This window comes from Pleurodeles waltl, chromosome 7, assembly GCF_031143425.1.
Source record: "Pleurodeles waltl isolate 20211129_DDA chromosome 7, aPleWal1.hap1.20221129, whole genome shotgun sequence".
NCBI lineage: Eukaryota > Metazoa > Chordata > Amphibia > Caudata > Salamandridae > Pleurodeles > Pleurodeles waltl.
The window spans coordinates 13053870-13076522 of NC_090446.1; the positions used below are offsets into that span (position 1 = coordinate 13053870).

General features: G+C 45.0%; 1 protein-coding gene across 2 annotated transcripts in view; it reads left to right on the forward strand.

Moving 5' to 3' along the window:
* Nucleotides 1–22653, forward strand: part of LOC138303553 (protein FAM118A-like) — a 204894-nt gene that overhangs the window by 140133 nt on the left and 42108 nt on the right. For both annotated transcript variants that reach the window (XM_069242798.1, XM_069242797.1), the window contains one exon: nucleotides 15154–15237. In XM_069242798.1, the coding sequence (XP_069098899.1) occupies nucleotides 15154–15237 (84 nt within the window). The remainder of the gene's footprint in view (nucleotides 1–15153; nucleotides 15238–22653) is intronic.

Sequence of the window (22653 nt, forward strand, 5' to 3'; positions counted from 1 at the left end):
ACTAGACCCTCTTTTTAGGGTCCACTCAAACATTTTAACTTCACCCCTCTTGTTATCTGAAATCAATTTTGTTGGCATTAGGACTCTGTGCACTTTACCACTGCTAATCAGTGCAAAGGTACGTGTGCTCTCTCCATAATAGATGGTAACCTTGGCCTGCACTCGATTGGTACATTTCATTTACATAGGCCCTAGTAAAGGGTACTACAGGTAGCTGTAAATAAAATGCTGCTAGTGGGCAACAGCACTCCTTGTGCCACCTACTAAAGTAACCTTTTGAAACATGTTTCATGCCTCCCACTGCAGCCTGTAGTGTAGTTTTAAACTGCCATTTCAAGATGGCAAAATAAACCTTTTGCCAGGCCTAAACCTTCCTTTTTAAAACATATAAGTCGCCCCTAATGTAAAAGCCATAGGGCAGGGCATTGTATTCAACAAGTGGGGCATGTGTTTTTAATGTTTACATGTCCTGGTGGTGAAAAACTCCTACACTTGTTTTTCACTGCTGTAAGGCCTATCTCTCTCACAGGATTACATTGGGTTACCTTATTATATTTATTTTAATGGTGGACATTACAGAAGGACTGCCTTGTTGCCCAGAATGCTGTCCTGCTGTTTGAGGCCTTCCTTGTTCCCCAGAGGATTGCCTTGCTACTTGAGACCTGCCCTGTTCCTCAGACAACTGGCCTACTGCTTGAGGCTTGCCATGTTCCCTAGGGAGCTGCCCTGCTGCTTGGCGTGCTGCCTTATTACCAAGAGGACTGTCCTTCTCCTTGAGGCCTGCCCTGCTCTCTGAGATGTAACATTGGACCTGTGTTCTTCATCCCAGGCTACCGGAGTGACTCCAAGGGTTAGTTGGCTGACCTCCTGTTTTAAGCTACAGGGACACGACAAGCTCCAGAGGCCTCCCTGCACTTGACCTGCTGCAACTGGATCTGCTGGCTTCTGATGGAGTAAGTTCCTGATCCCAGAAGGTGCCTACCAAGGTCCTGGACCCTTGGCTGGCATCAGTGGAGCTCTTCCTGTGAAGAAAGGAGAAATCCTGAACTTTTGCGTTCCTTGTGGCAGCTATTGGGGCCTGTTCGTGCTGATATCCTGCTGCCTGTGAAGAATGCAAACTGGTGAACCCGACTCTTTGCATTACAGTGACCACCAGTAGCCACAAGCAACGGGACAGCTGCACTTCGTGCTACAGCAACAACAGCCTGTGGTGACCTCCAACACCAGGCTCCAGCAACAACCATCCACGATGGCTGACCGGCTCTTCGCACTACAGCTATGACAGCCTGCACGTCCAGACCATGCTTTTCGTGCTAGAGTGTGGAACATCTGTGACGCCCTCCATTCTCCTCGTGGCCTCCTCCACTCCAAACTGGACTCAGCACGCCAGACTTTGAAAGAGTAATTTTTTCAATGGGGTTAACATAGTCCCTATATTCCGCCACACTCCGTCACGGTCAGCCCGAACTTGTGACTTTTCCCTGGTTTAGCACGACCAGATGACCGAAAGTGGTACTTCATGCTTTGAGGCTCTACACGTACCTAAAATTTGAAATTGCATATCTCCAGTTCTGCTGATTGTATTTTTGTCATTTGATCTAATTTTATTTATTAACATTTTCTGTATTTTTATAAATTGTTTTTGATATTTTCTCTTTATTCCTGTTTGTGTGCTGTATAAATACTTTACACAGTGCCTCTAAGTTAAGCCTTACTGCCTTTGTACCAAGCTACCAGAGTGTTAAGCACAAGTTAATTTTGTCACTTTTTTGGTTCACTTTGACAAAGATTGTGGTTGTTGCTTGAGTATACTTTCACCTCCTGCAGCCAATAGCCCAAATCTTTACACAACTGGTTTCTCTGGGGTCCCAGAGTTGTGTGGAAAACAACAAAATGTGCATAACCATGTGCAGCCCCCAAAGTTAGTCACATTGACCAGTTTTATTAGGAGCTGTATCCCATTTTGCTTGATAATAATACAAGTTTTGCTAACCCCATGACCAAACAAAACAAGCATCAACAAAGCCAAAAGGGTGGTTGGCTTCAGCTTTAATGTCGGGAAACCCACCAATTCCAAACTTCTAGTGAGGCAGTGGGTTCAGCAATGGGTGTCATACTGACATATGTGACTTTACAAAATGTGCAAATTATGACATCCATTGGACTACAATGGCACTAAAGTTTAATATACTGTTAAGGTAGCTGAACATTCGAGTACAAAAGGACAGGGAAAGCTCAACCACGTAGACAACCCTTTTCCTTCAATCTGCAGTGGATCAAGGCAAGGGCTCCCTTTTTCTTTTGGAATTGTAAACCTGCATTACATAACAAAACACCATTATAATTCCTGTAAGAGGTACAGAAGACACTAAGAAAACAATTGAGTGCATCCACTTTTATCTAATAATCAGGAGACCTTTTCCTGTGGAGTTGATCTGCAGTATACGTAACCAGAGTCCATCAAATAACTTGACATTCTCATCTCTTTCAGATCCTCACTTCTCAGCCATTTCTCTCTTGGCACTGTATGACGCGAAATGTTCACTATTCCTGTCTGCTCCGGGTGTACCTTCATTTGGGTGCAAACACAGGCAGTACAGCGATTTACATAAAAATGTGCATTCTCCAGTGCAGGAACTAGGGACAGTGCAGCATTGAAAGGTGAGCCTCTGATTGGAGTCTGCCAGTCCATATTTCAGGCAGGAGGGCTAGCAGCATGTTGAAGAAGGGACAAGAATCCCCCACAGGAGGATGTAGTGTTTCACTGCAGTGTTTGCTTGTGGGGATGGAGAGGGGATCCCCCCGGGTCAAAGGGGAGGGCCCCTAATGAGCACCACTGAAGCTGCTGCACGCAGTCAGTGTACCTCCCAACGCCCTCCTTGCTTTTGTGCCCACGTCTGTAATAAGCCGTTGGTCAAGGCCAATGGTGTCTTCTAATTTGCATGTTACAATACCCAGAGTAAATGAGGGAATGCCCCCATGGGATATTGTGAGGCACAATGTGTGCTAGCACAGAAACGGGAGAAATGCTCATTGCACCCCAGGAGCCCACTCTGCATACGGCCTCTGGTACAAAAGTTCCTGTACTTTTTCCAAATATTCATCGGTCTCTATATTTGATTCACTGCATATTGCCAAGTGCTTTGTCAATGCTACATAGGATCGCCCCACCCACCACAAAGAATTTTTCTTTTTGCCAGAATCAGAGCCAGCTCCAACAAATTAGAAATGGTACCTGAGGACCAAGTGGGAGTCAAGCCACAATATGGTGGAGACATCTCTAACAACCTTCTTCCGAAACTTCACAGGGCTATGCCCCACCCAAACTAGGTGAGCAAATCCAGGATCAGTGCAGCTAACGCTCTTGGCTGCTCCTCCAGTTTATATTTATGGATCACGAGTGAGGTAAGGTACCTCCTGTGGAAAAACCTTTATTGTGTCATTGGATAGCTCAGATTTATGGACACCTCTCTAGTTTAAAGACAAATCCCTTGCCATCTTCAAAAAAATACCGTGCTGAGGGTTCAAATTTTTTTACTCATTTGATATGTGGACCATTCCCGTTGAAACTAAACAAACTCGGTGTAGTTATTTCAAATAGTAGGTAGTCGCACATAAGTATTATAGCAATTCAACACACTGAAAATTACTGTTTGTAAAAAGTAGAACTATGTTTCAAGGCCGAAATGTATACCTGATGGACAAACAGACCTTCAGTAAAGACAGGAGAATACTTTTTTCTTCTTTGAAAAGAAACTTCAGATATCTTCCATGAAACATTGTGCCCCCTCATTTTCTATGAAGCTTTGAGCATCCACCTCAGTCATCTCTTCTGGCATCATTCTTCAGCATTAGACTTTGGCTACATAGATATTGAGCAAGAAGCTTACACAGAGATGTGTGTGGTGAACAGACAAGTCTGCCACAATTTACAAAAAATATTACGATTGGGTTGACAAGGCAGAGAAAGTTGATTGTACTCCATATTTCGGTAGTCAGGTGAGAGGATTGTCCACTAATAGTCATTTGATGTGCCTTCGGACTATTCAGTAGATTGGCTAAAGAGAGAGACAGAGTGGGTTAAGAGGGATGTATGGCAATAGAGACCGATTTGTAGATAGCTTGATAGCAAATGCAGAGACATTTAAAGATCCCCCTCTTGGTAAATGGGTACCAATGCTGACTTTCCAGATGTGATAGGAATCCCTGTGTGAGCAGCTCAGTACAAAACTGGCAGTAGTGTTTTGAAGGTTTGCAGTTTAGTATATACTTTGTGGGACTCAGGTCAGTAGATTTGCCACAAAGTAATGGGGAAGAGATTATTGATTTGTTGACCAATTTGAACTCAAAAAGGGGAATCCACTTTCTCTAGGGTTTAATAAAGAAACTCTTGGGAAGTTTGTTCAGCTGAAGTTTACTATACGTTTTCTTGGTCAGAGATTATGGTTGGGTATAAGATAATTATGTATCTGGGTCTTAATGCAACAAGGAAACCATACAGTGGCTAGATATTCCTGGTCTATAGTTAGGGTATGATTTATACCTTGAGTCTTATTTGTTCTTGATGGAGTGATTGTTAATTTATGGTCTTCCATAAATAGGTCTATATTGTATTACTAGGCCTCCTCTTTTCGGGGGGCAATATAATATCTTAAAATTGAATGACAAGGATATATATCTTTATAGAAATGTAGTCTTCACCACCTCGATAATTTGCGCTTCCATTGAAGAAGATCTGCTCTATTTAGTTGTTGTCGTAATGTTCTTACCTGCAGATTAGAGTGTAGTGTGGTCAGTTTTACATATATTTTGCGCATTAGCTTCACGCTTTAGGCCTCTGTGCACTTTGCCCTAAATATATTTTATTCATTTGCTAACAGCTTAGAGCCTCTGTGCACTTTACTCTAAATGTTTTCTATTAGGCTTCGTCCTGTTATTTTACAGAATAGCCAGTTCTACGGTGTTGTTTTTTATTCATATCATACTGTTTTGCCTACTTCAGCACTGGAGTTCTTCATAACATATTCACTCTGTGCTTCAGTCAAGGATACAGACTGGTACATTGCCGATAGACGTGGTAGGAGTCTAGACTTGCCATTCCTGCGTAGGAACATTTTGTGATCACGATGACATGTTAGTTATAAAATCACTTCCTTGTCCCAATACATGCAAGAGGGAGATTCCGACCAGGGAACCACAACTAGACGCTGACTGCCTCATTGCAGATGCTGAACCAGATCACAGGCCTTTGCTCAGGTATGAGTGTGTCCGTCTCCCTAGTGATACAGAAAGGCAAGCTAGAAGCTTAACATGCTGTGCTCTAAATAGAACAAGCAGAGGGAGAGTAGAAACGGTTGGGAATTATGATAGCTTTATTCCTATGTTTTACTCTCCTGGTTACTATATCAATCCTACTATGTTGTATTGTTCTGGTTATTGCGGCTCACGCCTTAATATCTAAAATACAGTCGTTTTATTAAAACATTATATAAAACTTATACTGTCTTTGTCATTTGTATATGAGACCATATTGTGAATGAGAGAGTTGGTTTGGATCTGAGTGACCACAACTTCCCTGAGAAGTTCCAAAGATGTCATGCGCTCGGCTGCCCAATCATTTCTTCCCCATGGGAGAAATGAGGCACTGCTAGTTAGCCGGAGCAACAACCGGATTTAGGGTGACAGAGTTCCTTACACGTGGGTCAGACTCAGTCCCCCACACCGTTATCGATCCTGCTGCCTAGAAATCCAGTAGTCTCATTTAGGATAATGAGAGCCCACGCGACATGGCGCCGCCAACGATTGGTCTGGCTCTAATGTTTGGGTCCGACTGACTCTCTCGGTCTCGTATATATTTTGACTCCTCGGTTCCGTATGCGGAGACGTCCGTGGGGCTGAGGGTTTCCGCCACCACAGGTTAGGTACATCCTCTTACTTAGTGGTTGGTTGTTCAAGCTTGAACTTTGAAAGGAAAAACCCCGATATTGGTGTGCCTTCTCTGTCCTAGAGCTATTTTTGTTATACTAATGGCGAATCCAGTTGTAGTAAATATACCGCTTAATATGCGATTTCCGCTCACGGGTCATCTGATAGCACATGGACTGACAGTCCAGGGGGTCCAGTCACTTTTGTGGTGGACGCCCATGCAGTCTATAGAACAGAACTTTTTTATTCTTGGGTCTTATTTCCAGCAGCTGATGGGGGTACAAATACTTTTCACGAATATACTGTTGCGAATGTCCCTGGACAATACAGGGCTAATGCATACTTAGAAATACCTTTATCTTATCAAGAACACCATAATTGGCTTGATGGCGCCCTCCCACACTCAGTAACACCAGTAAGGTTAGGTCCGTTGAGTAATGATGGTTCGACCTGGCCTTTATTGGCTACATATACACCATATCCTGGAGTGGCAAATGTGGCAGTGGCTGAAGTGCGTCGTTTATATATGGAATTAACTGCAACGTACAGACGATTAGTTTAGTTTGTGATGCAGACATTAAATACTAATGCAGCGCGTGCTGCTCCAGCACACCCACATGCGGTGGTACCGGGAATCAATCCGGCCACTGTACACTCAGTTATGGGCAAAGTACCGGCTAAACGTGAGGAGACTCCATTTTGGCTGGCGCAAAAAATTAATACGCTGGAAGCAGTATTTCCCCATACGGGACCTCAGGATAAGCATAGAATTTTGACGATGTGTTTGCCGTATGGGATGGTTCCTACGGTGGATCTTTGTAATACTTGGGGCACGGTGTTTGCCGCACTATATACTACAGCACACGGTACACCGACTTTGGCTAATTTGCCAGAGGTGCTTAAACAAATTCAGGATGAATATGGGGCTGCCCCTGCCTTGGATTTAGGCATGCAATTGATGGGTAATTTTGATGCGGTTTCTTCTATTATTTTGAGTAATCTCAAGGGGGAGGCTGTAGCACTAGCAGTGCGAATGCGTCTTCGGGACGTTCCGCAGATTAATCAGGAGCGGGAACTTCTGAGAATAATAGCTGAAACATATTCTAGTATTGGTCGTGATAGCCTAGGGGCTCGACCGCAGAAACCACAATTGCAGGGTAAAAATAATAAGGATAATTCTAAGCAACAGCAACCTGAGGGTGCAAAAAAGCACTGGGACAAGAAACAGCAAACACCTAAGAAAGATGGTGGGCAGTCTCCGCAACCGGAGACCCCACAAAATAAGTATAATCTCAGGAATAGGAACACTTTGAAGACGCCTGATAGATATCAATATACTGATACACGCCAATCTCGTTCCTTTCAGGACTCCTCGGAGAAAAGAAGTGAGAGAGGTGGGCGGTCAGAGCGGAGGACGGAGTACGTGAAACCGAGACAGGATTCACAACGCTCAGCGGAGGTTTCTATTAAACAAGAAGAGAAACCGCTGCAACAAAAACAGCAATTTAAAAAGAAGAAAGTGGCAGCAGTCTCAGTTAGACATGCCGCTCAAGAAGAGAGTTCTCTTGACGAACAAGACATGGGCGTTAGCGCTGTTAGACAGCGCGGCAGAGGTCACAATAGTTCGCCGGAGTCTTCTAGAGCATCTGGAGGCGAAAGCAACTGATGACTTCATACAAGTCGAGACGGCGGATATGCAAGTCTCTGATCCTGATCAAGTATATCTTGTGACTCTACGATTAGAAGGGGACATTGACCGCATTGTACACGCCATCTTTTGGGACCATGTGGTAAAATCATATGATGTCCTGTTGGCCGAACAAGATTGGCCACCTGACTTTGTTCGCGACTGTCCGGTTGGGGAGGAGGTTATTGCGCCTTCCTTTTCACCACTTGTTCCGAGAGAACTAGCGGAGTCCTATAGTAAGTCATGGGCTCTAGCACAAGCCCCCGCCCTATATAGAAATAATGTGGGGTGGGATAAACAATCACCTTATCATGTCATTCCAATTAAGGGCGAGCCACAGCCGCAATATCCTATTAAATTTGAAGCAAGGGCATCGGTTAGGAAAATTATAACACAATTGGAGTACCAAGGTGTGATTGAGCCTTGTGTCTCGCCGATGAATAATCCCTTATTTCCGGTTGCTAAACCGGACCATTCCTATAGGATAGTGGTGGATTACAGACATTTGAATAGTCATACACGCACATATGCCATACAGAATTCACATAGCGCTGCGCTTATGAATAATATAGTGCGTAAAAAATACAAAACAACTTTGGATATCTCGAATGGATTTTTCTGCCAGAATATAGCACCCGAAAGTCGGGACTATACCAGTTTCAGTGCGTTTGGCTCTCAGAAAAAGTTTTGTCGTTTACCTCAGGGGTATAAGAATAGCCCAGGACTGTTTTCGGCTCGTGTGACTGAACTTCTACACGAGTTGGACCCTGAGGCGTTATCATATGTTGATGACATTTATTTGACGGACGATGAGATTCTACAACATCTCAGACGCGTATCGCGCATTGTTGTGGGTTTTGCTGATATTGGCTATAAGTTTAATTTTAAGAAATCGAAGATTGCCTTCCTCAGTGTTATTTTCCTGGGATATGAGTTATCGAGTGAGGGCAAGAGCCTGGCGCCACATTTTTTGGAGAAATGTGCTTTATTGCAGCCTCCTAATACGGTTCGGAAGCTCCAGTCATTATTGGGGTTTCTGAATTTTGGCAGAACTTACATTCCTGATTATGCTACACGTATAAAACCTTTATATGAACTGATTCGCCCGAATTTTTCAAGTAGATTTTGGACGATTGAGCATTAACACATACTGCGAGAGTTGCAGAATGATCTCTTGGCGGTTAAACACTTACACACACGGGACAATAAAACTCATTTGGTCATCAGGGTGATTCCTGGGGCTGTTGGATTTACGTATGTCACCTTTAATGAAGGGGAGACAGTCCCGATAGCATACAAGTCCCACTTGTATTCTGCTGCAGAACAATGTTTTGCATGGACTGAGAAAATTCTCACTGCAGTACAGATGGCTGTGATCAAAGAAAGACCGCTAGCTCAGGGCCAACGCATTATTGTCGTTTCCCCGATTCCGGCCTTAGAGGCTGTTACAAAAGCGAGTGTTCCTAATTCGAAAGCTTTACACCCGCGGTGGATACAATGGGCTACGTCTTTGACGGCCACTGATGTGGATTACATATTTGACCCTAAGCTGCAGACTCAAGAATTTCTTCAATATGAAATAGAGTACCCAGTTCCTGCTGGCACATTGCCTATTGACCAATATGAAGTGGTCATGTATACCGATGGCTCTGCGCAACCGGCGGTTGGGACTAAACAACAGTATTCTGCTGCATGTGCGGTGGTGTGCGGGACTATGGAGGGGGAAGTCTTCTGCCCCGACATACTTATACTAAAACCTTGGGAGATTGCACGGCGCAGCTGGCTGAGCTCAAAGCTCTTTTGTTGGCATTGGAGCATGCAGAGCCGGCGATATTGACCTTGCTGGTCTGTGACTCCTACTACTGTGTGCAATCTTTCAATGAATATCTGCACTATTGGAAAATGAATGGGTTCAGAGATTCTAAAGGCAACACCATTAAACATAAATTGTTGTGGGGTAGGGTTGCGGGTCTGAAAGAAACGCTTCCTAAGGTCCATGTTGTACATACACTTGGACACCAGCGCGCTGAAATTCACGTTGCTGGGAATACTTTGGCTGATGAGGCTGCAAAGTCGGCAGTGGCTATCGCCACTGTAGCCGCGGTGACTCGTTCGAGTTCCAAACCAGACATAGAGATCTCGGCTGCCATAAAAGCGACGGCTGATGGCACGCCATTTCCTAAAGGATTCCCTTCTAAATATAGTTACTGCTTGAGTGGTGCACTAAATGCTGTTGTTAATATTCCTGGCATTGGTGTACGTGAGTTACCGAATAAAATTGAGAGACCTCGATTTATTTCTGCAGCACATGAAGGGGTGGCATCTGCGCATGCTGGTGTGGCTGCCACGATTTCACTTTTACAGGCCCGTTATTGGTGGCCTGGTCTATATAAGGAGACAAAGCAGTATGTCCTTTGTTGTGACGTCTGTCAACAAATTAAAGCATCATCGGCTAGACGCCCGCAGCAGACGCCTCTTCTGATTTCAAACAGACCATTACAGTGTGTGTACTTGGACCATTGTGGTCCGCTGACACCGGATAGTGCATACAAATACATATTGGTTGCTGTAGATTCGTGCTCCAGATTTGTGTGGGTCTGGCCACAGCGCTCGGCTGACGCTCGGACTGTTATTAAAGATTTGCGTATCTTTGTCGATACATTTGCAGTTGCGGCTTTTCGTTCGGACCAGGACCCTGCTTTTGCCTCTAAGGCATTCAGGGACACCATGGCTTTGTTGGGGGTCCAGCTCCAATTCTCGTCTCCATTTCATCCCGAGGGAAATTCTGTTGTGGAGCGTTTAAATCGTGATTTAAAGCAATCCTTAACAGCCAGGGTTATAGGTACGGGTCGTAGTTGGCTAGCCCACCTGTATGGACTACAGAGAGCACATAATAACTTGCCTAGAAGGTCACTGGGGGGTCGTACTTCATATGAGTGCCTGTTCGGAACACAAATGTATGTTCCTGATCTAGATGGTCCTGGTGTGGAGGCGGCAGATACGCCCTTTGACATAAATGATCGTGTCACTGTTTTGCAGGATTTACAACAATTTCGTGAAGATAACTCTTCTGCGAGTGCTGCCTCCTCAGGAATTAAGGATGAGCCAGTAACACCTACTGGTTGGATACCTAGGATTGGGGATCTAGTGCGTGAAAAGGTCGCAGTAAAGAAAGAATTTGGTCCTTCTTATCGAGCACCTGTCCCGTGTTAGGGGTGAGCGGCACGAGAACTGTGATTTTACCGCCGCTGCAAGGGGCCAAAGGAAATCGTTTTGTTTCCATTGATAATGTCAAGTTACAACATGTGGCCGATTCTGCACAGCAGACCAAGAGGGACACCCAGTAGTTCCGGCATCCCTCTCACTACTGGTGAAGAAGTCCCGCTGCAGGTGATTTGCACCGACCCTGTTTCCTCTCCGAGCTTGGGGAGGGTGGAAGATGATCTTGCGATTGTTCCACAGTCAACGATTAATATCGATTCTTTTGATCAAGTTGCTGTACGTTCTACTGATGTTTCTGAACATGTGATTTATAGCGTACCTAGGAGAGAACCTCCATCAGCTTCTTTGTTCACTGTTGCACCTTTTGCAAGAACTGCCTCTGGCTGCTTCAACGACGCGGATGCGGCTGTATCCAGCTCTTCGTCTTCGCTGTCTTCAACCCGAGGTCCACGTAAGCTACTCAGTTGGCTTAAACGTACATATTTTGTTATTCCTTGGAACTATTTGTGGCTTTTTATGGCTGTAATGACTCTTTTTTTATGGTCGGGATTTGTGGTTACTTTTTTTCTAGTAATGCATGGTCATTTTCTTCCTGATCGATCAGACATTGAGCACGTGGAGACTGTGTTGAGACCACATTTTTCGTCTCATATGGTTCGAAGAGACTTATCCAATGTGAACATTTCTGCAATACCAATTCCGGATGGGATTGTGTGGGATAAAGTGATGTTTGATATATATGGTCCCACTGAATTTATTCAAATACCGTATGTCCTTAAGTTATCAATGAATGATATTGTTATTCCAGGCATTGTTTCTGATGATTGGGATGTGAAGACGGTAGATTCTATGCTAAAAGATTTGACTAGTAGGGCAGACCCTCGTTACATTTCACCAGAACATGCTGATATAATAACTACATACAGTGTGGGGAAACTTTGTCAACAATGGTTGAAGTACTCCACGCTGGGTGCAGTTAAGTCACACCTCAAGTTACTGTCTAATGGTACTGATTTACAAGATTTCTCATCGGGTCCCAAGGTGCCCCGGAGAAAAAGGTTCTTATACGAAGTGTATAATGAGTTTTGGAAACTTTCCCAGCAGGAGGCTGCAGCCCGGTTAAGACAGATTGATCAAGAAAATCTGCTGCAGACTTTGTCTGTTGTTGATAATGGCATGCATACCCTTTCTGATCGTATTTACACGATTGACAGCATTGTCTCTTCTGCTATTGACATTATAAAATCAGACATGTCTTCTTTATATCATGGGCAGAGTCAGACACGATCTATCATGCAGCTGGGTTGGACTCTTCAGACCTTGAAGGCGGGTCGCGTTCCATGGCAGCACATTCGTGACAGACAGATCTTTATCTCCTTTAATTTAACTCGTCAACAACAATTGATGGCTAAGAAGGAAGCGACGTATGTTATGTTAAATATTGAAAAATTGGAGAAACTGCCTTTCACGGTGGCTGAGATTCCGTCAGCTGAGTGGTTGATTCATGGGGTTATTAATTTCCCTATCTCCACTCTGCAATTTACTTCTTGTTTGAAGCACATTCCGGTGGGTAGATATGAACTATTGGGTGACAGTTACATACATGAGGTGTGGGAGCTTCCTTTTCAGTACAGATGTGTTAATGGTTTGCGGGAGGTTTTTCTTAGCGGTAGCGAATGCGAAGCTTCTGTTAGCCATTCCATGGTTTGTAAACAGCTGTCCTTGCACGGAGCGTGTAACGCTCCGATTGCTAACTTAGCTTGTTATCTGAAGGGAGTTCCAGTCCCGGTAATTAAAAACACTTTCCAGGTGCTTTCTAACGGCAGTTACATTGTTCTTAACAGCGAACGCTGCTGTGGCATGCGTGCCGGAATAGTTTACGTCGTTGTCGTCAACAAGGCCGTTACGTGCTGCGGGAATGTGTTGTTTCCCCCTACTGAATTTAGGGAGGTGGCGGACATCTGGCCTCATATTGCTACTTCCAAGGTTGATTTCGACAAGTTGAGTCAGCTGAAAGCTTTATTGTTTCAAAAGCATGTGGCCCTTACATCTGCTAGCGAGACCTACGCACTTCAAGTGGCAAGGTCATCGACGGAGATACAGTCCCTTTTGAATACTAACTTTCCGAGTCACTTCAGTGAACTTGTGGGACGTATATTTAATGCATCCAGCACTGCTGGTATTGCTCATTTTTTCAAAGCCGTTGGTGTTGGTTTCGTTCACACCTTCTCTTCCATATTCGGTTTGATACCCTCGGCTATACACTCTATTTTCGGAAGCATTTTTGGGGGTTTCCCAATTACTTTGACTTTATTGGCTGGAGTTTTGCTGTTGTTACTATTTTTTCGCAATGGCTGTCCCGCTGCGACGAGATCCTATATTGCTGCTCCGGTCAGCGCAGCTGTGTCGTGAATGCATGATGCAGCGTTTTGGAGCTACACTCCTGGCTCATTTGGAGTGTGACTGGTCTTTGTCATTCAGGCCGGTTTTGGATTGTGTGCAACCCGTGTTTCGATGCCTTTGGTGCTCGTTTGAACATGCACTGACTTTCTGTCTCTCACTGCAGCGCTCTCCAGTGGTTGATCTTGATCTGTTGATGTTCCCGATTAGGGCTCATTCCCAGACTTGTGCACTACGGTTGCGTTTGCTTCGTGAAGCGGATTATGAGATTCCCTTCCTGGAGGAAGATGGTTTTGTCTCTTTCCTTGGCACTACACGGGGTGCCGCCCTAAATGGTTTTGGGGCTTTGGAACACACCTGCTCCATGGTACTTTGTGGCGTGGATCTTCCGATATTGACATATCTCGAAGTGGAGGAGCTTCTACGTTCTATTGCTTCTGTCTGACAATTGGATTTTTTTTTTCTCTCTCCCGACTAAATTGACACTATATTGCAATTCGCTCTTTCGTCACATGTTTCCTAAATTTATGACTTTGTTGTCTTTTCATCTTGTCGAAATGTTGGGTTTAAATTTAGGTCATGTTTTTTTTTTTTTTAATGTTATTAGAACCACTTGCTACTGACAAGGGGAGGGTGTAGTGTGGTCAGTTTTACGTATATTTTGCGCATTAGCTTCAGGCTTTAGGCCTCTGTGCACTTTGCCCTAAATATATTTTATTCATTTCCTAACAGCTTAGAGCCTCTGTGCACTTTACTCTAAATGTTTTCTATTAGGCTTCGTACTGTTATTTTACAGAATAGCCAGTTCTACGGTGTTGTTTTTTATTCATATCACACTGTTTTGCCTACTTCAGCACTGGAGTTCTTCATAACATATTCACTCTGTGCTTCAGTCAAGGATACAGTCTGGTACATTGCCGATAGACGTGGTAGGAGTCTAGACTTGCCATTCCTGCGTAGGAACATTTTGTGATCACGATGACATGTTAGTTATAAAATCACTTCCTTGTCCCAATACATGCAAGAGGGAGATTCCGACCAGGGAACCACAACTAGACGCTGACTGCCTCGTTGCAGATGCTGAACCAGATCACAGGCCTTTGCTCAGGTATGAGTGTGTCCATCTCCCTAGTGATACAGAAAGGCAAGCTAGAAGCTTAACATGCTGTGCTCTAAATAGAACAAGCAGAGGGAGAGTAGAAACGGTTGGGAATTATGATAGCTTTATTCCTATGTTTTACTCTCCTGGTTACTATATCAATCCTACTATGTTGTATTGTTCTGGTTATTGCGGCTCACGCCTTAATATCTAAAATACAGTTGTTTTATTAAAACATTATATAAAACTTATACTGTCTTTGTCATTTGAATATGAGACCATATTGTGAATGAGAGAGTTGGTTTGGATCTGAGTGACCACGACTTCCCTGAGAAGTTGCAAAGATGTCATGCGCTCGGCTGCCCAATCATTTCTTCCCCATGGGAGAAATGAGGCACTGCTAGTTAGCCGGAGCAACAACCGGATTTAGGGTGACAGAGTTCCTTACATGTGGGTCAGACTCAGTCCCCCACACCGTTATCGATCCTGCTGCCTAGAAATCCAGTAGTCTCATTTAGGATAATGAGAGCCCACGCGACAAGAGCCTTGACATGAGTATTTGGAAATCATAGAGTTGCATATGATACCAATAATACAGACCTTGAGTGCCTTGTGTGTCCAAGAGAAGAGCCACCTCAGAGCATTGACCTCTGTGGTTTTAATACCATAGTCATCAAAAGAGAGCAATGAGGACTGGTGGGAAGTTGAACAAGATGTCGCAAGTATCATCTTAAAAATGTGATGTCTTATGCTACAGTTACGTTGCAGGTTTTAATTGAAAACATTTTCTAAACCCCTAAATATCTTTTCCCCTTTTTAGGAGTCTGTCGACCAGAATGTGCAAAAAGGAAGGTAGCAAAAGTTGATTGGGAATCCTTAAAGAAGTCAAGACAATCTGATGAAGGTAAAACATTCATTGAAATCATGAATCTAGCTGTTTTTTGTGTCAACTTACCCAAATCCTTCAGTTGAATCTGACCTGCCAGTACGTCACATGGAGGTACTAGTGAGTTCCGCTCCTTTTCCATGGGCCAAGAATTACAACACTTACTTAGGCATTAAAAGTACTCCCAGAGTTGCAGACTTTTATAAGGCAAACGTACTCCACTCTTACAACACTTGAAAGTGGACTTTACTAGGGGGTGCCCATGCAGATCTTGTGGTTGGGCTGCATTCATGCAATCAAAATGGCTGTCCTACCTAAATTACTATATCTCTTTCAGTGGCTTCCCATCGAGATGAAGAACAACTTTTCCCCTGCGCTGTAGTTGGTTTCCCGCTTAATTTGGCAAGACCTCAGGGCACGCCTGCTCTACAAATTGTTAAGACTGCCGAAAGACTTGGTGGGGTTTGGTTTGGCGTGATTTCCACTTGTATTATTAAGCGGCTCTCTGAGTGATCTTTCAAAGAATCCAAGAAACATTGGCTTCACATGGTTAGAGCTGGGGTGGGCAGATGCACCCGAGATGTCCTGTGGAAGCCTAAGCTGGACCTACCCTCTCATGCAGATCTTAGTACTCCACCAAGAAGGTGTGGCATGAGGTGACCGAGCCTCCAGCTGGACTTCGTTCCTTTCTCCTTTTGCTCCTATTTATTACAATCCAGCCTTCACGCCTGCGCGTCAGCCAGGCCCCTTTGACTTTGGCGAGGGGGGGATGCGTCACCATTTCTGATTTGTTTCACAGATGGGAAATTCTCACTTTTGAGAAGTGCAAGTGACACGTTGCTCTACCGATCTCAGAGTGCTATCCCTACACACAGCTGAAACACTGGGTCCTTCACCCGGACGTATGGATGGCGGCCACTAGGGACCACACCCCAATTGAGAAATTTACTACACAAGAGGGGGGCTCCAAGGGGTGCATTTCGTTCCTTTACTCTTTACTGATCACACCTATCATTTCCCCACAGCCGGGTCACATCGCCTTCTGGGAGCAGACGCTCAGAGAACCTATCTCCAAGGGGAGATGGCACAAACTTTGGAGGGACATTTCCAGATTCAGTCACTCTATGGCTATGCGCGAGGCGCACTACAAAGTACTTTTTGACTGGTACTGCTGCCTCACAACACAAAAAAAATCTTTCCATCCATGTCTGATCTTTACTGGAGGGGTTTTCGGCTAATGGGGGACTTTTGCCATATAAGGTGGGATGGTCCAGTCGTCCAGCCGTTCTAGTCCGAGAATATGGCCCAAATTAAGGCGGTTCTGGGATACCCGCTGCCGAGCACCCCTTGTTTTGCTCTTTTGGGACTACAGGATGACTCACTTAAGCACCAAACCTCTACTGTGCTTTGGCTGTGCCTGGGGCAGCTAAGATAGCCCTGGCTGTCCTTAGGAAGAGGAGCGAGGCGCCCTCGTTGACGCAATGGCATGCTAGACTCTGACAGGCCATCCCGATGGAGAGGATGGTCGACATTCTCCTAGCTAATTAAAAGAACTTTAAACACCTGGACACCCTTAGTGAAGTTACTTTTTAGGGGTCTTGTGCATGCCCCACTCGTACGAGGGCTCTCCACCTCTTTCAGATTTAGTTTGGCGCCTTTCAGTGTTTGCCCTGTGGTGCTTTCCTTTGCTCCATTGCAGCGCATGCGCATATCACACACGTCCCCCGCCACATCATGTGCTCATGTTTTTAATTCACTCATGTACTTTTGTTTAGGGGTTTGGGGGATGGGGGCACAGATTTCTTTTATTTCTATATACATTTGACAGTGCCATTTCAGCTACTTGCAATGATCTGTTTAAGATACTCGCAAAAAAGAATCGCAGTTAGCAACACTGTCACACTGGTGCTAACCCATTCGCAAACGAGAAGGGGTCCCCATGGGACCCCTTCCCCTTTGTGAATGGCAGTAAAATGGCACTAAAAACATGTTTAGCTCCACCTAAGCCAACTTTGCTCCACCACAGACTTCCATCTATCCTCTGTGTGCTGTTGCCCTTGAGTTGCCAGTGTGCTTTCATTCAGCCTCCTTGATGACCTTATCATTACTGTCACTCGTCTGTGTTCCTCACTGGCCTTTTCTTCACCCATGAGTTCATTGGAACTCCTTTGCATTCTTCCACGGCTTCGCCTGTGCCTTTTTGATCTACATTTTTTGCTTGCCTACCCCAGTACAACCACTGCCGTCTCTGAATCCACTGAGTGGCCTGGAATATAGAGGCTGTGCAGGGACTGACTTTCCCCACTCTAAGCTTCACTGGTGCTGTATCCCGTCACCTGGACTGCTTATTCTTCATATTTTTCACTGTGCTAGCATATAAGGAGAGTTTGTGGAGGACACAAATGTGTTGAAAGAGCAGGATAGTCCAAGTGTATCAGCATAGTTTCATTAACCAGGGTCAGCTGGATCTTATGCAATCTTAGATAGTAAAAAGCAACACAGAGATGTGTTGATGGTCACAGGTCCATCTTCAGGCTGGAAATGCATCAGGATGTTACTGGGGCGCATTTATTAGACAATACCACAGTGTAATGTGGCACCTGAAGTAGGTGCAAGCGTGCATGAAAGAGGAAAGGCAACTCAACAAGAGCCTTGTGGAAACTAACACACATCTCAAAGATTGTCTACATTTTCCTAATTTGTGTGGAAAAGCAGTCAGTGAAAGAGAAGCAGCCGACATGAGCCCAGTGTAGCCGCGAGCCCTCTGTAGTTACCTTTTGATAAGGGCTGCTAGAAGGAATGATGATGCTAAGGAAACAGCCATCTCTACTCCAGGATATTGAGCAAACCTTTAGTATGTCTCAAAAAGACGACCATGGCATTTTATAGAAGATTGTACTTACTTATCTATTTAGGTATTTGTAGCCCACAGCCTAATGCCAAAAACAGTTTCTCCAGTCCATCACAATTAACAATAAATACATCACAAATGCCAAGTGAACAGATTGAACATATAAGGTGAGGGGAACGTCTGGGACAAGTCCATATAAAACAAATAAAATCTGTTACATGCCACTGGGCAAAAAGAATCTTTATGGGCATCAGGATGGCATCTGAGGTTTTCCAAAGGCTTCCTTGAGCTTGGTATTCTTTGAACCAATGAGGTTTCCATTTTTACCTCAATATGAGGAGTGGTGGGGACACTCTAACAGCTTTAGTAGTGAGTGTGATACAGAGTCTAAGGGCCAACCAAGAAATGTCTGGTGAGCAGTTTTAACATTTAGTGTTCTTGGTGTTTCCAGCAATAAATGAGCTTTAGGGCCAGAAGCATTATGCAGTTTGCGATTGCAAAAAAATGCATTTTGGTATGTATTAATTCCAATTTGCGATTCGGTAACCTGTTACTGAATCGCAAATTGGAATTGCGACTACATACCGATTCAGTATTAGGAAGGAGTTTCTCAAGGGCGTCCCTTCCTAATACTGAATCTCAGCGGTAAGTAGGAATGTTTTGTGACCAAAATGCGGTCACAAAACATTTGCATTTTACAACCTACTTCAAGTAGGTGGCAACCCTTTGCAAACGGGTACGGGCCCCCAAGGCACCCCTTCCCCTTTATAAAGGCATGCAAAAACATTATTTGAGAGAAGGCAGTGGTCCCAGTTTCATACATTCCAATAGCGATTAAGTAATTGCGATTCGCAGATAATGGCAATTAGGTAATCGCTATTTGGTAAAAAGATACATCTGGCCCTTTGCTCCTTGGTATAGTCAGTTGGGTTTCATGCAGTCAGGCAGGCTGAGCCAGATTTACGAGTGAGCCTTGGGGTCTTGAATGTTATTCTTGCGTCAAGGACAGAACCAAAGCATTTTGACCAGAGTTGGTGTGTGTTCTATAAATTCCTCCACCCCCATACTTAGCCCTGCTGCTGCACAGAGCGTCCCTTTGTGATGTCATTTTATGAGTGTACCCCTCTACCTAGATGGGATAGCCACACTGCAGAAGAGATTGATGGAAGTCCTTTTGTCAGATAGCTGGCCTTAGTCTCTTCAGTGGACAGAGTCAGAAGAGCTCCATTTGTGAGTTGATTGTTACATGGGGCTGCATGTGGAGTGACCTGGTGTTGGAGAATTATACTGATTTGTTTGAATTACCCAGCTTAGGTCAGGCATAAAGGTTTGAGTTTTCCGTTGCCGCCTTTAATGTTAGGCTCCTCTTTCCCTGTTTGTAGTACAAGAAATTCTGGCTTACCTGGATTTATTTTAATTGAGAAAGTACATGTATTTCAAATGTCACGAGGAATTAGCTGGATTGTAATGTGTCTTGGGTGCCTCCAGCACACTGCTGAATGGCTGTGCCACTGTCTGCTGCCAGAAACTGTGTGGGGCTGTCTTACAAAGATGGATGGCAGGTGACTATATTGAATCGTGGGGAAGTCTATGATTCAGCTGCATGTCTTTGGAATGATTCAGACTGAGTGGACTTTCAAAAAGGTAGTGTACGAGCTCCCTAGGAAAAGAAGCAGGGTGCTGTGATCTACAGTGTCAAATGCCTGTAACTCGACTCTCAAAATTAGGAGGGGCACAACCCTATCCGTGGGGCCTCAGGACAGCATCCTGGGCAGGAGACGCATCCATGGTGGATCGATGGTTGTTGCAAAAGAGATTGAAGTACCAACATGCTCTGAACTGATTGTTCTCTCCTTTGTCATGAATGTGCCCTGGAAAAGTAACTTTTATTTTTTATTTTTTGTATTTATACTTTTAAACACTCACATACAGTACAAGCAGTAAAAGAGGCAATTGCATCCATTCACAGTATAGTGGACAGTTTTGCAGAATTCGACCGTCTCAATGTCATCTAGGCAAGTCTGGCAGGAGGCGTACATACCACTGTTAATATCCGTATCTAATCTGATACCATCCCCGATCCATCCCCACTCTCCTCTCGAGTGCCACTACATGCGCCCTCTGGTTCACCCGTTTCTTTACCTATTAAATATTGTTTGTAGATGTTCCAATGTTTCACTGGTTTGTTGGTTGGTGGAAGTAGTTTGCTATATACATCTGTTTGTGTATTACAGTACACCATATCTCTGTGCCAGTCTTCAACTGTCGGCACTGGGCAACGATCCCACCGCATAGCAGTTCGACACTTGGCTAACCGTAGGCCAATAGCCACCAACCGACTAATTGATTTCGGTATATCTCCGTCCCACCCCAGAAGCGTGAAAATAGGCTCACAACTAAATCTTTGTTCACATATCACCTCCAGCTCCCTGAAAACCGACCCCCAGAATCACTGCACCCCCGCACATGCCCAGGACATGTGAAGAAAGTCTGCGTGGTCTGCACTACACCTGGGACACGCCACACTTGTGCGCAAGCCATAACCATAAAGTTTAAGGGGCGTGTAGTATACTCTATTAAGGTATTTAAAATGGATCTGGCGATGTCGACCGTTCAGGGAGACAGTACGAGTCAATAAGCAACAGTAACGCCACTGCTCATCAGTGAGCTGCACCCCTAAATCCCTCTGCCATGCGAGTCGTGCTTTATTTTAGTCATTTAGACGTGTCTTCTGCATGTGTGCATATAAACATGATATCAGTCTCCGGGGTTGGTCATTCACCAGCACTGTGGATAAGGCCAACATATCTGGAGGCTCTCGCATATCCTCCCCTAAGTGAGCTGCCATAGCATGTCTCGCCCTAAAATATTGATATTGGAGCAGTGTGGCCGGTCCCGCGACCCGCCCATTTAGCAACTCCCATGGTCTCATAACACCGTCCTCAAACAGATCCCCCATATTGGTGATACCTAAGGTGCCCATGGCCTGTATTAAACTCTTATCTCACCACAACGCAAACCAAGCACACCACCCCAAGGGCACATGCTGGGAGTGTAGTAGAGCTAACCCCTGCCTATGTAATAAGCTATGCCAAACACGCATAACAGAATTCAGAGATTCCAGCTCGCTGCAATGTCTATCTGGAGAATGTAATAACCTACTTTGCAACAGCAACGGGGATGCCAGCTCACGTTCTATTGGCAAAAAAGGGACGTCATCAGACCCATGGATCCAAGCATGAGCGGCCGCAGCATGCACAACCATATGGTAGGTTTCCAGATCCGGGGCCCCCAACCCACCTAGCTTGTATGGGAGCTTCAGGGTATGCCACCTGACTCGCGGCTGTTTACCCGCCCATGCTAGTTTGATAAGTAACCCTTTCAAAGCTGCAAAGTATGTTTTTGGTAATGACATAGGGATATTCTGAAATAGGAACAGAAATCAAGGGAGCACTACCATTTTCATAAGTGCTAAGCGGCTCATCAATGAGAGTGGGAGTCTAACCCACCTCTCAATATCACCTGCTAGTGTCTCGAGCGGTCATGTAGTTATCTACCAACACCACCTTTGGGTCTGTATGGACTTTGATGCCCAGGTATCTGACCGAGCCCGCCTCCCACATGAGAGGGAATCCCACATCTAGCTGTGTTGTCGCTGGCGTCAGGGGGAACATAACGGATTTGCCCCAGTTTACTTTAAGGCCGGAAAAGGGACCATACCGCGCTATCTCTCGCAGGACTGGAGCAACATTACGTTGTTGGTTTTTGATGTATAATAACATGTCATCTGCATAGGCCGAAAGCAGGAGGGTGCAGCCAGAGAAGCGGAGACCCCGATGACCGTGGTATTCCCGTAAGGCACAAGCCAAAGGCTCGGCTAGAATTGCGTATAGGAGGGGGGACAGTGGGCATCCAGTGGGTGCAGTGCCTCTGGTGATAGGGAATGCATCAGTAACTATCCCATTTATTCTCACTCTGGCTAATGGTTCCCCGTATAGCGTGGACACCAGACGCATAAATATATCCCCCACTCCAAACCGCCACAGAACCGCCTTCATAAAACACCATTCCACCAAGTTGAACGCCTTTTCGGCGTCTAAAAAGAACGCCACAGCTTTCAGTTCTGAGATCATATTTTGCATGGCGCCGAACAGTGTTCGGAGGTTCGTGGTAAGACTGTGGCCCGGCACGAACCCCGATTGCTCCGGCTGCACCATTTTTGTTAGCAGCTTGGCTAACCGATCCGCCAATATCTTGGCATATATTTTAACATCCACATTCAATAAAGATAGCAGGCGATAAGATGAGCACTGCACCCGGGGCTTACCCGGCTTGAGTAGCGTGATCATCATTGCCTCACACCTGGAAGGGGGCATAAGACCGTTCTCTGCCACCTCCTCAAAAACTTCTTTGAGATGAGGGAATAGTAGGTTTTTGTAGGCTTTATAAAACTTTACAGTGAGCCCATTAGGGCCTGGGGCCTTTCCCTCTCCCATGCCACCTATCGCTTTGTTAATTTCTTCTAATGTCAGAGGTGCGCTGAGAGACTTTTTATCTATGGCTGCCAATCTCCTCATCTCAAT